The sequence below is a fragment of the Camelina sativa genome, chromosome 13 (assembly GCF_000633955.1).
Source record: "Camelina sativa cultivar DH55 chromosome 13, Cs, whole genome shotgun sequence".
NCBI classification, from domain to species: Eukaryota; Viridiplantae; Streptophyta; class Magnoliopsida; order Brassicales; family Brassicaceae; genus Camelina; species Camelina sativa.
This window is the reverse complement of record NC_025697.1, coordinates 14,962,268-14,979,223: the sequence shown is the minus strand read 5'-3', so window position 1 is coordinate 14,979,223 and position 16,956 is coordinate 14,962,268. Positions and strand designations below refer to the sequence as shown.

The window sequence follows — 16,956 nt, the reverse complement described above, 5'->3', positions numbered from 1 at the left end:
CATTTTTTTTTTTTTTTTTTGTCCCACCAGCTGCAGCTTTGTTTATCACAACAATACCATACAAAATCTATGCAACATTTCACGGGTGATTTTTTTGCAACATCCCATTTGTCTTCTTTTGGGTCGTAAACAGAGTCTTTCACCTCGTTGCTTCTAACGTAAAGCTTTCCTTGGACATTTTCTATTTTTCTAATAGAAGAAAAGCGGAGCTCAGAGCCAGGGTCAGGTAAAGGTTCCCAAGTCTGAGTCTTAATGTCGAAAACCTCACCCAAATTCGCGGATTCATCAGCCCGGCAACCTCCCATCACATATATTTTCCCGTTGAGGCTGCACCCCCGGGCCTTCGTTCGAGCTACAGTCATGTTGGGGGATGTACGCCAAAAGAATTCCTCATCGTTACGAACAAACATGTTGGAGGACGGATCATTGCGTTGGCAGAGTCCGTATAATTCTGAACCAACCGTAACGAGGTTCATTGGCACATAATAAAAATATGAAGAAGGTATTTGTACCAACCGAGTACATGCCCTAGACCTCTTCTTCTTCTTCTCGAGTTGGTTGGTTAGGGTTTCACTAGGTTTTATCCAGAGGGTGAACATGGTCGGACGAGGACTATCGGGAAGCTTTAAGCAGACATGAAAAAAAGTTTCGCTGGTTTTAAGGTGAATTCGCGCCACGGTTAGCTCACTGGATATGAGGAGAGAGCGAAAGGTCTTGGACACTAGGGAGAGTTTCGGGTAGTATGATCTCGATATGCGTGCTAAACAGTTCAAGATGATTTCAATTGGAAGCGACATAAACGTCAGCCTCTTTTCCTCTCTAGAGAACGTCTTGTAATGTAAATTCTTGAACCAAGCCAATACTGGAACCAAAGAGCTCATCATGATCAACGATATCAAAACTAAAAAAAAAGGGGTGCAAAGAAAGAGTACGAAGAAATCAAACAAGAGATTCATCAAGGAGGCTGAAACTGCGATCAATATGTTAAAACCCTAAAGTCGCGACGCGAGTCGTCAATAATACGATCTGGATTTAATGTTGTTGTTGGGCCTTTATTGGACTTCATCGTTAATTGATCATTTAAGTCCATTTTTCACACTTTTTTTTGTTAAACTTGTAAGTAAGTCTCATTAAGGACCGAAAATGTTGAGGCTTTACCAAAAGTTTAGACCTATACTTTAACTACCTTTTCTAAAAATTAATATTTCGAGATATTTTTTTGTCACATGAAGATTGATGTTTTGAAGTCATCATTGAAAATATTTAAATTTTTGAATTATTATTGGTTTAAAATTAAATAATACTTCCTTTATCTCACATAGTTTGATGTTTTAAAGAATAATTTTTGTCTCTCAAAGATTGATGTTCTGAATATTTTTAATAAATTTTTGTTTTAATAATTACTGATGTTGTAGAATGTATGGAGTGGGAAAGTGAGAAAGTGAAAAAGTATCAGAAAGATAAATCATGAGAGGTCATAAATAAAATAAAATAATTATCAGAAAACAAAATTAATCATATATTTCCTTTGTCTTAATATGTGTGTAAAATCCTAAACATCTAGCTATGTCAGAGAGAAAATATCTCTTTAGTCAAATAAAAAGATATATTTAAACTCAGTAATCATTGTTTTCTTAAAATGTGTAAAAGCTTCTAAAAATCAATCTTTATGAAACAGAGGGAATATATACTTGAGTTCATCCCTTCAAGTCCCCTTAAATAACAAAAAAAAAATTATAATTAAAATAAACAAATAAAAACGTAAGATCTTAAAATCCTTTTAACGACGGTGTTGACGTTTCTCTTAATGAAAAAAATTCACGACTTTGTGTCTTTGACAGAAAAAAAAATATCGAAACTTTTTTTTTTTTGAAAAAAATTATGATTTACAACAAATGCATCGTTTTTGTTTAACTGTTTACATCAAAACATTGTGTTTTAATAATTGATGAGTTATCTTGAGGCAAGCCAAGTCAACGGACGATTTTGCTTGCTCATTGTCATACTTGCCATGCCTTTGAAGTTGAATCGACTATACCTTATTCTGAAGTCTGAACTTGTTGATCTAGACGGCAAACCAGCTGCCATGATGGAAGAGGTGATTCACCATGTCGTCTAATGTGAAGTGCATCATTTAATGTGAGTGTCTTTATATCTTTTTATTAGTTATAAAGACACTCAGAAAACAAACCCTTGTGGAGTGCATCATCTCATGTTCATTAGCTTTCATCGTTTGTACTCATCTATCTCTCTATCTATCTGGAAAACAAAACCATGTGAAACTCTGTTCTTGGAGTGTGAAACAAAACCATGTGAAACTCTGTTCTTGGAGTGTATAAACCCAAGGCTTGAATCTGAGCATTCAACTTGTTATCGTTAATCCATCTTCAGTTTACACTTTCAGAAATATTAATGGCCTTGATGAGAGGCTGAGCCGCTCTGTAACAACTACAACACCAAAAGGGTTAATTCTTGCAGTTTATGTTGGCGACGACCAGGTCCAGAAGAAGAGATATATGGTGCCACTCTCATACTTGAACCAGCCTTCATTTCAAGTTCTTCTCAGTAAATCCGAGGAAGTGTTTGGGTTCGATCATCCGATGGGTGGCTTAACGATCCCTTGTCCTGAAGATAACTTCATCTCTGTAACTTATGCACTACAGGGAAGATGATCCAAAAAGAAGATAGATCTAACATTTTTAAGCTCGCGTTGGAGATATAATTTATTCAGTGTAAATAGGTCAACCTTTTTCCTCAAAGAAAGAGTTGTGTAAAAAAGGTTAAAATACTCAAATGTGAATGCCAACTTTTTGTGTGAAAAACAATGGTGTTAATGCGATTTGCAGAAATTTTTCTACGAAAAGCTTTATCTTAGCAGCTGTTGCATATACAATGCACAAATATTCTTATTAGTTGACAGTTCCTCGAGTATTTGCGTTATATCTTCATTATGTTTCTCTTTTTCTGCTAACTTAACTCAATCTTAAGATTGTAATGTTATTATGTTAGTGATCTCACTACACAAAACTCCAAAGCTAGCTTGAGATTGTTAAATAAATACCTTCGAACAAGATAATTTATGAGCAGAACAGAGAAACCTCAGGTGCAATTTCAAACACCTGCAAGAAGGATCCTTGTGGCGCCGCCAAGGCGACCAATAATCTTCTTTGCATATATTAGACTTTCCATCTAAGATAATTCTGTTCAAGTTTTCGCAGTTTACTTTCTTGCTTTGCACTGCATGATCAGTTAAACTTAATATCATCTTTTTCTTTGTATGATGAAATATTTCAGTTGAGAAAGTGGCTAAAATAAGCCATGGAGCCGGATTATATATTCATATACTATAACCTCATTTTTTTATTTAAAAACAGTCATATTAATACATTTATAATAAAAGAATTGTCCTTTTTCTCAATAATCGATCCAAAATGTACTAACGTGAATTGTGTGCAACCACTTCAAAAAAAAATAGAACGACTCTGTCAAGAAGAAAGAGAAAATAAATAAATTAATCCTCTATTTACAAGGAACAACTCCAACTCCAAGATCACTATGTTGGATCATCATCATTGGAGCCAAGAAGTCACGTTGATAAAGGTATCTTCAGGACAAGGGATCGTTAAGCCACCCATCGGATGATCGAACCCAAACTCTTCTTCAGGTTCACTGAGCAGAGCTTGAAAAGAAGGCTGGTTCAAGTATGAAATTGGCACCAAATATCTCTTCTTCAGGCTTTCTCCAACTTACACCGCAAGAAATCCTTTTGGGGACGCCGAGGCTGCTATGGTGGAGCCGCTTAAAATCTTCTTTGCACCCAATAGACTTCTCACCAAAGCCATTTCTATTTCTTTTTTCTGAAAGTTTGAATTCTGAAGATGAATGAAAAGATTCAAGTTATTGGATTGCTTGTTGTTAGTTGATGATGGACAGAATGGGCTATGTGTGTATATAGAAAGATCAATGAAGGAGTTGAAACCTCCCTGAAAAATCCTTGAAACTTGTGGTATTGGGACATAATAGAACTGAGAACATGGCTATGTGTATCCCATTGGAAAAGATGCATTGATGAAATTTTTCTTGATGATATAAGACATTATGTTCTGTTGTTGAACAACATCAGATTCCCACTTTGACTTATTATTAAATCCACCATTTATACCACAGAGATTAGATAATGGGATCGTCACAAAACATGGAGAATAGAAACTTGCTTGTTGTTATTGACAATGACATGTCTTACCTAAAAAAAACATTGACCAAACAAGCCCTTGTGGATTGCATATGTTGTTTCTAGTTTATTGTCCCACGCGCAGTTAATTATCTCATCAAGACAAATTGCATTAATGCATCTTTCACATGTGAACTCTTCTTGCTCTAGTTTGTCCCACGCTTCAAGTCCACAAGTTTCAAGGAAGTTTCAACTCATTCATTAATCTTTCTATATATCATACAACTTGAATCATTTCTTACATCTTCAGATTTAGCTTAATAAAAAATTAAAATTTTCTTACAAAGAAATAATTTTATTAATGGCTTTCGAGAGAAGTCTATTGGGTGCAAAGAAGATTTTATGCCGCTCCACCGCAGCAGCCTCGGCGGTGCCAAAAGGGTTTCTTGCAGTATACGTTGGAGAAAGCCAGAAGAAGAAATATTTGGTGCCAATTTCATACTTGAACCAGCCTTCATTCCAAACACTCCTCAGTAAATCGGAGAAAGAGTTTGGATTCGATCATCCGATGGGTGGCTTAAAAATTCCCTTGTCGTCTTATTTATTTATGAACAACCGTATATTTTGAGGATATCATATGTTTTTCTTGTTTATTTAAAGACATAGAGATGATAGATCATTAAAGTTCTTATGAGCTTTCAATTTCTTAGAAACGGACTAACACATGGTCTCATCTAATGTATTATGAATAAAGCTTGTATCCAGAGCAAACTAACAGATGCTTTGTACGTCAAAAAATTATTAAAGAGAGGCAGAGAAACGGTGGAAGAGGGCAACAGAGCAAATCTCAAGAAACAGAACAAAAAAAGACAAGACAACATGTCATATTGTTTATACAAAAGATGTAAGAGCTTAGAAGACCTTATACTAATTTCTTCATGATGATTCTGGTGCTATTATTTACTACCAGATTGAACATTACTGTTAAACAGGAATTGAACTGAAAATAAATTACCTAAATGAAGAATATTTCTGGTTGATTAAAAGTGAAACGAAAGGTATGATAGTAATGGAATCATACACTCAAATTGAAGTAGAAGCCGTTTACTTTTGAGTTTTGAGTATCTCTTTTTCTTATGCTTTAGCTCTTTCCTTGTTAGATGAAATAGTATTTCAATGATAAGAAACTGGTTAAATTAAGCAAATGGATAAGATTATTCACAATCTCACTTGGTAATCGATCCAAAATGTAATCAACATGAACCATGCGTGTCTATTGAATAAAAAATGGCATCCATTTCAAAAAAAATTTAGAACAATTCTTTCAAGAAGAAAGAGAAAAAAGAAAGAATAAAAATCCTCTATTTACAAGGAACAAGTCTATTTCTTACTCAGAAGAACTAAATGTTGGATTATCATAATTGGAGCCGAGAAGTCACATAGATGAAGGTATCTTCAGGACAAGGAATCGTTAAAACCGCCCATTGGATGATCGAATCCAAACTCTTCCTCAGATTTACTGAGAAGAGCTTGAAACGAAGGTTGGTTTAAATATGAAACTGGCACCAAATATCTCTTCTTCTGGCTTTCTCCTACGTACACTGCAAGAAACCCTTTTGGTGGCCCCGAGGCTGCTCTTTTACTCCTCGAAGCAGCTACGGTGGAGCGGCTTAGAATCTTCTTTGCACCCAATAGACTTCTCACCAAAGCCATTTATGTTATTTTTGTATGAAAGGTTTTGAATTCTTTTGAAGCTTATTAAGATGGATGGAATAAAACTCGAGTTATTTGATATTGCTTGTTGATGGTAGGAACAATGGGTTTAAGTGTGTACATATAGAAAGATCAATGAAGGACTTGAAACCTCTCTGAGAAAATCATTGAAACTTGTGGTACTGAAGCGTGTGGGACAGACTGGACTAGAACAGAGCTCACAAGGTTCTGTCTTTACCATCTGGAAAAGAAGAAACTAGCTGGTCATTATTATAAGCACGTCTTACCTAAAAAAACATTGAGAAAAACAGTCCCTTGTGAATTGCAGATGGACTTTGTTTTTAGTTTCTTGTCCCACACTCAATTAATTATCTCATGCATCAAGACAAGTTGCATTTTAATGCACCATTTCCAAATGGTAAATACAGAGCCATATTCTCTGTTCTAGTGTGTCCGATGCTTCAACTTTAGATGCCGTTACGGACTTGATAACTACGGTATATACAGCATCGATGTTTTCCCAAATCATATCGAGAGTCTCATGTCTTTGTAACTCAGCGCCTTCCTCGCTCAATGTTTTCGTTTGTTTTCCCTTTTATTGACTCTTAATCATGTATATTGTTTATTTGATTTTTCTAGTGATATTCATACATATATTTAAAGATGCTAGCGACTGTAAAATCTCTTAGAAATAATGGCATGAATTGTGTGATATGGAGAAGAGAAGAAGATAAAACAAACAAACTAAGAATTGTACGTTTAGAGAAGGCCTGATAAGAATCTTGGTGAAGGTATGGTTTGTGTCTACCGGATGCAAAAACATATATACGCTCTCACAACTTAATTTCTCGCCACATGATATTGATATACACAGACTTTTGTTTATACAGCAGCAAAATGAAGTTATTGTCAAATTACTATCTGTGATACCTGTTGCCACCATTGTTTTGTACACAAAACTGGTATTCACATTTGAGTTTTGTAACGTCTTTTTTTTTTCACAAATAAAGAGGGAAAAAACTAACTTATATTATACATTAGTTTATATCTCTAACCACTGTTACTTTTTACAACTTTTAAATATCATCATCAAAGCCTGGATGTTACGGTGATGAAGGTATCTTCAGGACAAGGAATCGTTAAGCCACCCATCGGATGATCGAATCCAAACTCTTCCTCGGATTTACTTAGCAGAGCTTGAAATGAAGGCTGGTTTAGGTATGAGATTGGCACCAAATATCTCTTCTTCTGGCTCTCTCCTACGTACACCGTAAGAAAGCCTTTTGGGGTCGTCGAGGCTGCTCTGGTGGAGCGGCTTAGAATCTTCTTTGCTCCCAATAGACTTCTCACCAAAGCCATTTTTATTTCTTTGTCCGAAAGTTTGAATTCTTGTTAAGCTTCTGAAGATGTACAGTTGTTGAATTGCTTGTTGCTGGTTGATGATAGAAACGAATGAGTTAAGTGTGTATATATAGAAAGGAGTTGTAACCTCTCTCAAATATCCTTGAAACTTGTGATCTTAAAGCGTCAGACAGACTAGAGCAGAGAACATGGTTCTGTTTTCTAGGTAAGATAGATGACAAGTTGACAAGCAACGCACGCTAATGAGCCATTATCTTCACTTCACAAGTGATTGTTTTCTCCATGTCTGTATAATAAATGAAGTGAAGATATGAGATATTCAGTCTCTCACTTGTAATTTTCACGTATGGATATCATAAAAGAACAACTAACCTGTGACAGAGACTTGTTGTTATGTTGTTGAACAACATCAAGTCCCCACTTTTAACTTTCTATTAAATCCATTAAGATTAATTAGAGTACTATAGGACAAAGAACCAGCTGCCTAATCATCACCGAACTTGCTTCTCCTTGTTCTCAAAATTATAGTCCACGTCTTGTCTCAGAAACATTGAGAAAACAAGCCCTTGTGAATTGCATATGGAGATTATCCAAGTAGACAAATTACATTAATGTATCTTCTCCAAATGGTAAAGACAGAAAACCATGTGGTACTAAGTTATATAGGCTGTCCCACATTTGTAAACCACCACAAGTTTCATTGATTTTTCAGAGAAGTTTTCCTTCATTGATCTTTCTATATATACGCACTTGAACCATTCTTTCTATCATCAACCAACAGTAAGCAATCCAATAACTTAAATCTTTTCATACATCTTCTGAAGCTTAAAAAGGAATTCACATTTTTCAGAAACAAACAAAAAAAATAGAAATGGCTTTGGTGAGAAGTATATTGGGAGCAAAGAAGATTCTATGCCGCTCCACCAGAGCAGCCTTGGCGGCACCAAAAGGGTTTCTTGCGGTGTACGTAGGAGAAAGCCAGAGGAAGAGATATTTGGTGCCAATCTCATATTTAAACCAGCCTTCGTTTCAAGCTCTGCTCAGTAAATCCGAGGAAGAGTTTGGATTCGATCATACGATGGGCGGCTTAACGATTCCATGTCCTGAAGATACCTTCATCAATGTGACTTCTCGGCTCCAATGATGATGATCTACATTTTTTGTCCTTCTAACTTTAGAAATAGACTTATTCATTGTAAATAGCTGAGCATTTTTACTCTTTCTCTTGAAAGAGTTTTTCTAAAAGTTTAGATAGTGAATACCATTTTTATGCGAAAGACATGATTCATGTCAATACATTTTGGATCGATCATTGAAAAAGAAAGACTAAACACCAAACCAATTGAAAACTATTATCAGTAAAATGATTATGAATAAATATAACTAATTTGAGTAATTAACATCCGGATCCGTGGCGCAATGGTAGCGCGTCTGACTCCAGATCAGAAGGTTGCGTGTTCGATTCACGTCGGGTTCAAATCCCCGAACTAATATCTCCGGTATTTTTTTTTTTTTCACTGCCTATTTACAAATTGACTTAAAGGATTCTTATTACTCTTCTTAACCGAGAATCTCAGATTCGGTTTTCTTCTCCTATTCTAACCCATAGAAATAATATTTTCACAACTTAATACTTTTACTATTTCTTAAATTTATAGAGATCTAGATATCGTATACATATACATCTATTTTTACCTTAATATAAACAGCGAGTAGTTGTAAAAAAAAAAAAAAAAACAGCGAGTATTCAAAGAATTTAAAATTTTAGTATTAAATTATTAATGATTTGCTCTACTTCTAAAGTTGAATTTTATTTGCGCCCCAAGTACATTTTACAAAATATCCGGAGTCTTCTGAACTAGATCGAGACAAATATTACGTATACATATGACCACTTTTAACTTATACAAATGTTTCAGTCATTCAGTGGCTGGCTCTTTCTTACGCATAGTATGGGGTCATATTTAGTTGAAGTCTGCAGTGACATTTGATTATAAGTTTTCAAAATATTGTTCAACCAAAAAAAAAAAAAATCTACCATAGAACTTTCAACTTCGGTTTCTATTTTTATTCTATCGAAAACATTACCACCTCCTGCTAAATTATAAAGACATGAATGACGCTTGACGCATTGCCCTAAATGGAAAACTACAGAGACGCCCAATAGTTATTTGGAACGCTTTCTTCAATGGTATATTGATACGTATCTGTTTCGTTGAACATATTTTCTTAGACAGCTTTAGTGAAATGTTTTCCAAAAGTTGGTTTATTACTCGTATCTATAAATCTTTTGAAAATTACTAAAATGTTTAGTGTTCTGGGTGTAATTACAATTTATCCCTTGGGTTTAGTTTTTCGAATTTGAATAAAAAAATAAAATAAAAATACACATCAGCAAATTAAAATACACATCATATATGATTTAACATGTCATTAAACAGTTTTTTTTTCAGATCAACAGTTATTTTTTCTTGTTTATATCAAAGAGAGGGAAAGTGAACAGTTTTCACTGTTCACAAACCGCGAAATTAAAAAAAAAACTCTCTCTCGTCGCCGGCGATACTCTGTCATTGTCCACTCTCTTGCCATCAATCTCTCGCCGTCTTTGCTCGCTCTCTCTCTCTCCTCGTCGTCGCTCTCTCTTTCTTCGTCGTCGCTCTCTCTCGCCGTCTTTGCTCGCTCTCTCTCTATCTTCGTCGTCGTGTTCGTCTTCGTTTAAACGTTCCGGTATGTGTTGAGTGTTTAGTTTCGAGTTTTCCGGATGAATATGGGTTTTTATCGATGATTTACGGCCGATTCTCACCGTCGTTAATAATACCTCATTTTCATATCTATTCGATTCGATGGCTGATTCACTTTTAGGGTTTACGGCTGATTTGTTAGATCTATTCGATTCGATGGCTGATTTGTTTAATTTGCGGCTGAGTTACGGCTGAGTTTTGTATTGGTGACTGAGTTATTTTGTGCTTTGGATTTGAGTTATGTATTTGTGGCTGAGTTATGTTATACTTTGTGTATGAGTTTCTTTTATGTTATGGCTGATTTATTTTATGCTTTACTGCTGAATTATATTATTTATCAGATGTCGATGGTGATTATTTTTGAAGAACAAGCAAGGGATTACCCCCCAAGACTATACGCTGAAGGAAACTCTAATCTAGAGTTAAGAGAAATTAATACCAATTTCAGGATGGGAGAATTCCCTGCGATTAGGGAAGCAATAGGACAGGATGTGTGGGAAAAAATGAAGGATCTACCTATTGGAATAATCTCTAAGCTAGTTGATAGCCAATTCGTTTGGTCTGGTAAGCTAGTACATTTCCTACTATGTAACCAGTTAAGGGCACATAAGAAGGAGCTTTGGTTTGTCGTCGGCGGTCAACCTATCAGGTTTGGGTTGAATGAATTTGCTCATGTGACGGGGTTAAACATAGACCCAATGCCGACAGAACGGTTTGAACTTGAAGAGGAACACAAAAAGTTCTTCAGACTTTTGAAAGTGCCTGGTGGGGAAGGTCCATCATTAAATGAACTCAGGGAAGGACTGAAAGTGTGCCGGTCATGGATAAACCCTGATCACCGTAAATGGTTGGGGCTGTTGCTTCTTCAACACATTGGACTTTATGGTTTGCATCATAACTGTAGAATTCCATATGAAAGTGCCAAAAGAGTTTTTGATGATGAAGCAATGAAGACTTATCCGTGGGGTCGGTCAGCATTTGAAGCCCTTGTTGATAGCATAAAGTTGTTGATGCCTACGGGGAAATCGTACACCCTTAGTGGGTTTACACCCGTGTTACAGGCTTGGGCGTATGAGTCCATCAAATGCTTAGGAGACCGGTTTGGAAATGCATCAGCTGAAGATGATGCCATACCGTTGCTTCGATGGCATGGAAACCGTACACGTTCAACGATGGAAACGATTATTGCTGAAGAGATCAGAGCGCTTGGTGAGGTAAGGTTTTGATTGTGTTATGATAGACTGATAGTTACTGGCTGAGTTATTGTTTTAAATGATGGCTAAGATATGGTTTATCAGTGGGTGAGTTATTATTTAGTTTAGTGATTGCTGAGTTATGGTTCTGATTTATGTTCTATGATGGCTGATTTATGTTTCTGTTATGGTTTAGTGATGGCTGAGTTAAAACTTACTAATGGGTTTCATAATCTCTTATGTTACAGATGTGTGTCTGTAAAATGGTTATGAAGGAAAATGGATGTGATCTATTTCATACGTGGCCAGATCAAGAAGACGACCCAGCTGTTGATCGCCTGATCGAAGACATACATATGGATACGTTTGTTAAAGGTTTTTGGGATGCTAAGGGGGGGGAGTGATAAGAAGATGAAGAAAAAGAAAGCTAAAGCAGTTGTTGAGCCTGAATCTCATCCCGCAAAGAAGCGGAAATTCCAGAAGGATGAAACTTCCACCATTCATGGTGGTGAATCTGGTGAAGGAGCAGGAGCTCCACAGGAGAGGAAGAAGAAAGGAAAAAATGTAAGTTATATGGTGTATAGTGAGTTTATATTTTATGTAACCTTTCGTTAGCTTGTATACGACAGTTTGTGTATTTGTTTCAGTTGGCTAGTGAGGAGGAAGATGCGGGGGAAGATGTGACAGTTAGAACTATTGTTAACTTGGTGTCTAGGTTAAACTCAAGGTTTGACACCCTTGATACAAACATTGCCAATATGCCTTCTGATCTGGAGAAGAAGATTGGAGATAGTTTGAAAAACCAGGTTGGAAAAGAAGATGAATGAAAGGATGGGAACCAGGTTTGGATCTTTTGATCGTGATTTCAAACAGATGAAAGATCACGTGCTTTCCATGGGTGTTGGACAAAGTGGCCAAAACACAGGACCTGCAATAGACACGACATCTGCGTATAAAAATTTCAAAATAAAGAACCTCTTACCAGAAAACCTTCGAGATAAACTGTTGACACCAAAAGGTCCACCAGCAGTTCCAGGAAAAATGCAACAAAACTACTCTGACAACAGTCCTCCGGTAATGTCTGATTTATGATAAATTTATGGCTGATTTTCCAGAATGTTTAGGTTGAGTTATCATTATCGTTAATTGTCTTCGCTATGTTATACAGGAAAAGAAATCTGTTGATGGCCGTGGTTTGGATGGGATCAATAAGAATCTGATGGATGATTTTGATAATCCTATTGATTTCTTTCAGAAGTCTCCAGCTGCTAAGAAGTCTCCTGATACGATAACATGACCTTTCACGAGGAGAAATGCCAAAGAGTTAGAGGCGGCTGCAAAGAAGGCCAAAGAAGTAGCTGCAGTAAAGAAGGTCGAACAAGTAGCTGCGGCTGGAGACATTCAGGAAAAGAAAAGAGGTAGAGGGAGAAAGCCTAAAAATCCTACTGCTATTAGGCCGTTGGTTATTGTACCATATGTAGGTTTGAATAAGGGAGAAGCTGGTGCAGAAGCTGATGCAGAAGTTGGTGTAGAAGTTGATGCAGAAGTTGGTGCAGAAGCTGATGCAGAATGTGTATGTGATATGACAGCCGAGTATATTGCTGAAGCCAACAAACTTGAACCTGAATCTGAGGATGATGAGGAGGAAAAGATTTGACTTGATAGAATTAAAGCTTTTAGGCTGGAGAGTGTTAAGCTGTCCCCGGATGGAAGTGCATTGAATACACAACAAGCTACACAAGCGAGGATTTTTCCTTATATTGGAGACAACGGACTGACGTGCATGAGGAAGAACTGTGTACCTGGACCTGGAATATATGATCCTCTGGCACCTGTTGATCCGGTCAAGTTGCAGAAACTTTATGAGTTCCTTAAGAGCACCGAGTATGACCCTTTAGACCCTTTTTCTTAACAAGTTAATCACAGCTTGTTAACATTATATTAACTTGTGTTTATTTGTTTGTTAGGAATATTCCGTTAACAAAAGGCGGAATCCAGTGAGGCCAGAAAATTATGGTACATATGGGTGGCTTACTGATGAAGTAAGTTTATCTTAATGTCTTAGTTATTGTTGTCGATGTCTGAGTTATTTAAAACATAGTGGCTGAGTTGTTGTTCTTTACTCTGTTACCTTTTTTACAGCACCTGGTCGCGTTTATGAGACTCCTTAGGAAAAGGTACAACCGAGATCCCTTCCCATATCACAACAAACGCATTGCATTTATAGACCCGTGGTTCAGTAGTATGATGATGCATAACTATGCTCAGTTCGAGATTAAACCCAAGCTGTTTAAATTAACTGGCAATAGTTTTGAAGATTTAGTGAAAGGTTTAGTACCTTCAGATGAAAAGACTAATTTGAGGTGGATTGAAGATGTGGATCACCTGTATATTACTACACAAACTGGAGGCGATCACTGGGTGGCGCTGCACGTGGATCTCATCAGAAGGCATATTGATTGCTATGATAGCATCGTCGGACAAGTAACCAAAGTAAGTGAGGAAAAAATTTTGAATGCTTGTAGGGCGTTTACGCGGATGATTCCAGAAATGATGAACGAGAACGTTCCTCACGAATATCATACACCTACGTACAAATAGTTTACCTTCAGGAGGAGGACTGTCTCCAAGGTCCCGCAAAACGTACAGGTTGGTGACTGTGGCACCTGTGATCAAAGTTTATAGAATGTCTAGCGCTTGGTGTGTCCTTCGATGGCATCTGTGATCAAAATATCCAGGCTCTACGTGTTAAAATGGCAGCAGAAATCTACGATGAGGCACATGAATTTATGAATCAGTTTGCGTAGAAAACATTTTTATTTCTTTTGGTAGGACTTGTACTTGGATATGTAAAAACATTTGGATTTCCTTTTGTAGGAATTGTACTTGGATATTGAAAACATTTGGATTTCTTTTGGTAGGAATTGTACTTGGATAAGAAAGTCCTTTGTTTAGTATCTTTTCAATGTAACGGCTGAGTTATGTACTTCACACGGCTGAGTAATAATTAAATATTAAATAAACATATATGTTATGGCTGAGTTATGTACTTTGTATGGCTGAGTTATGTATTTCGTACGGCTGAGATATGGCTGAGTTATGTATTTGGTACGGCTTCATTTGGTCTTTCGTGTCGTGCCTCGATATTACAAAAAGTGTTGTTGGGGAAACCCAAACAATAATTATGTGCCTGCTCAGATCCACACGCGTAAGAAATTTATAAAGTTAGTTTTTTCACAATATATTATACAAAATAATTAAAAAATTGAACTCAAAATTTGAATAAAAAATAAAAAAACTTCCGACAAAATGACTAAGTGATGGCTGAGTTATTGACTTACACGACTGACTTATGAAATATTTGTAATTTACATTATTATAACTCAATATTTAAATGTACAATTGAAATATGAATATTATAATTATTATAACCAATAAAAAGTAATAATTATAGAGAAAGATTGATTTTCACACATTCTCATCATAATGTGTAAAACATACAACACATGTCGTTTAGAGGTTAGGGTTTAGGGTTTGAGATGTAGGGTTCAGATGAGTAATATTACTTTTTTTTTGTTTTGGTTCTAATGTATTTTAATGTGTTTGGTTTAAGGTGGTAATATGGAAAAGTCTAACATTATTATCATTTGAATATTTTTTTTTAAAAACAAAAAAAAAAAATTTGGTTATTTCCGGTTATGGGTCGGTTAGATTAATATATAACCATAAATAACCCAAAATATATTGTAATTAAGTAGATTAGCCTAATATAACCGAAAGTAAGCCGAATATAACCGAAATTAACCAAACATACCAATACAAAAATACCAAATTGGGGAAAAAAAATTTCGGTTCGGTTCGGTTTGGTCGGTTATTTAGACACTCTAATTTGAGGGTTGCCTGAGATATCGTTTATGACGGCTGAGTTATAATTAATCATGACTGAGTTATTAAAATAGATTGATAAAACACCACAACATAGAAAGTTCATATCAATTCCAAATAAAAAATAATACAACGGAGCTTGACTAATATCACAGATACCTGTTCAAGCTCTCAAACTTCTTCTCCAACGCGTCATATTTTTTTTCTATATTCAAGATCATTTCTTCTTGAATCTCGATGCGCTTCTTGGCTGCATCCAAGTCCTTCTTCATATCATTCTTCTCCTCCTGAATAACCATAAAATCTTCGCTCAATGCATCAGCCCACCACTTCCTGAAACCGCAGCCTTGACCGGGACCCTTACAAATAGTACATAATTCATATTACACTAAATAAAAAAATCAGAAGCAGAACACAAAACTCAAAAATAAGAGTGCAAATATCTTTACATCTGTGATGTTATACGTACAACTGAAATAACGTTCTCCTCTCGTGCTAGGATCATTAGAAGTGGCAACGAGAAGCACCGCACCGCAACTACACCCGATTGGAACGCCCTTGTCACTCCTCCGGATTTCGCTGTCCCTCATTTTCATATTTATTTCATTAAGATTCAGCTCCTACAGTTCCACAAACACAATATTAAGATAATGCTTTGAAATTTAAGATAGTCCAGAGATCTACCTCAACTAGAGCTTCAGAAGGAGTTTTCTCATCAGTCCTGGAGTTGCCGCCGTAGATATCTCTATGCGCCATCATCTTGACTCGATCTCGATTACTAAAGCAATAAATCACAACAAATCCCATAATTTATACAAAAACAATATATCGAACGACGTCGTTTAACAGTAATATACGTGAAGGCTGAGTTGTGTTCTTTACACGACTGACTTAGGATAGTCAGTTAAATTGACAACGATGTTACGGCTGAGTTACGCAACGGCCATAATAATGGTGTTACGGCTGAGTTATTCAACGGCCATATTAATTTATTATATACCCGTTCGGGAATACAAAAAGTGTTGTTGGGGAGAAGCAAACAATAATTATGTTTCTTGTTATCATCCACACGCGTAATAAATATATTTTAAACGATTTATTATTAAAAAAGGACTTCAAAAATTTGAATTCAAATTTTTGATTTTTTTAAATTAAAAAAAAGGCCCAGGAATTTGGCAAAGTAATGGCTGATTTATTGACTTAAATGGCTGGGTTATGAGATATTTGTAAAATAAGATTATTATAACTCAAAATTTAAATTTAGAATGGAAAAACTGAATATTACTATTATTATAACCAATAAAAAATAATAATTATAGAGAAAGAGTGATTTTTACACATTCTGATTAAAATGTGTCAAACATACCAAAACACGACGTTTAGGGGTTAGGGTTAGGGTTTAGGGTTTGATATGTAGGGTTTAGATGAGTAACATTATTTGTTTTTAATTTAACAGTTTGGTTTTGTATCTAATGTGTTTGGTTTAAGGTGGTAATATGAATATACTAATATGATTACCATTTGGATATTTTTTTAAAAATTTGAAATTAATTTTTAGTTATTTCTGGTTATGAGTCGGTTAGATTAATATATAACCATAAATGACCCAAAATATATTGTAATTAAGTAGATTAGCCTAATATAACCGAAAGTAAGCTGAATATAACAGAAAGTAAGCAAACATACCAATACAAAAATACCAAATTGGGAAAAATTATTTTTCGGTTCGGTTCGGTTTAGTCGGTTATTTAGTCATTCTAATTTGAGGATTGCCTGAGATATCGTTTATGACGGCTGAGTTATCTTTCCTGAATCGACAGTTTCTTTGTTTATTTTAATGAGAGGGAAAGTGAATAGTTTTTAACTGTTCACAAACCGCCAAAAAAAAAAA

General features: G+C 35.7%; 3 protein-coding genes and 1 non-coding gene across 4 annotated transcripts; 2 read left to right on the top strand and 2 right to left on the bottom strand.

The window, feature by feature from the left end:
* Positions 5,550 to 5,947, bottom strand: LOC104736809 (auxin-responsive protein SAUR20-like). Its single transcript, XM_019234492.1, has one exon. The coding sequence runs from the start codon at positions 5,882 to 5,884 to the stop codon at positions 5,627 to 5,629; it is 258 nt and encodes an 85-aa protein (XP_019090037.1). The 5' UTR covers positions 5,885 to 5,947; the 3' UTR covers positions 5,550 to 5,626.
* On the bottom strand, positions 6,762 to 7,329 carry LOC109128324 (auxin-responsive protein SAUR20-like). Its single transcript, XM_019234489.1, has one exon. The coding sequence runs from the start codon at positions 7,241 to 7,243 to the stop codon at positions 6,974 to 6,976; it is 270 nt and encodes an 89-aa protein (XP_019090034.1). The 5' UTR covers positions 7,244 to 7,329; the 3' UTR covers positions 6,762 to 6,973.
* LOC109128323 (auxin-responsive protein SAUR20-like) lies at positions 8,035 to 8,558 on the top strand. The gene has a single exon (XM_019234488.1). The coding sequence runs from the start codon at positions 8,118 to 8,120 to the stop codon at positions 8,388 to 8,390; it is 273 nt and encodes a 90-aa protein (XP_019090033.1). The 5' UTR covers positions 8,035 to 8,117; the 3' UTR covers positions 8,391 to 8,558.
* TRNAW-CCA lies at positions 8,652 to 8,723 on the top strand. Its single transcript has one exon. It is a non-coding gene; the product is annotated as a tRNA-Trp (tRNA).

Bases quoted from the DNA above. Each gene is read 5' to 3' on its own strand.
- LOC104736809 (XM_019234492.1), bottom strand. From the start codon at position 5,884: ATGGCTTTGGTGAGAAGTCTATTGGGTGCAAAGAAGATTCTAAGCCGC.
- LOC109128324 (XM_019234489.1), bottom strand. From the start codon at position 7,243: ATGGCTTTGGTGAGAAGTCTATTGGGAGCAAAGAAGATTCTAAGCCGC.
- LOC109128323 (XM_019234488.1), top strand. From the start codon at position 8,118: ATGGCTTTGGTGAGAAGTATATTGGGAGCAAAGAAGATTCTATGCCGC.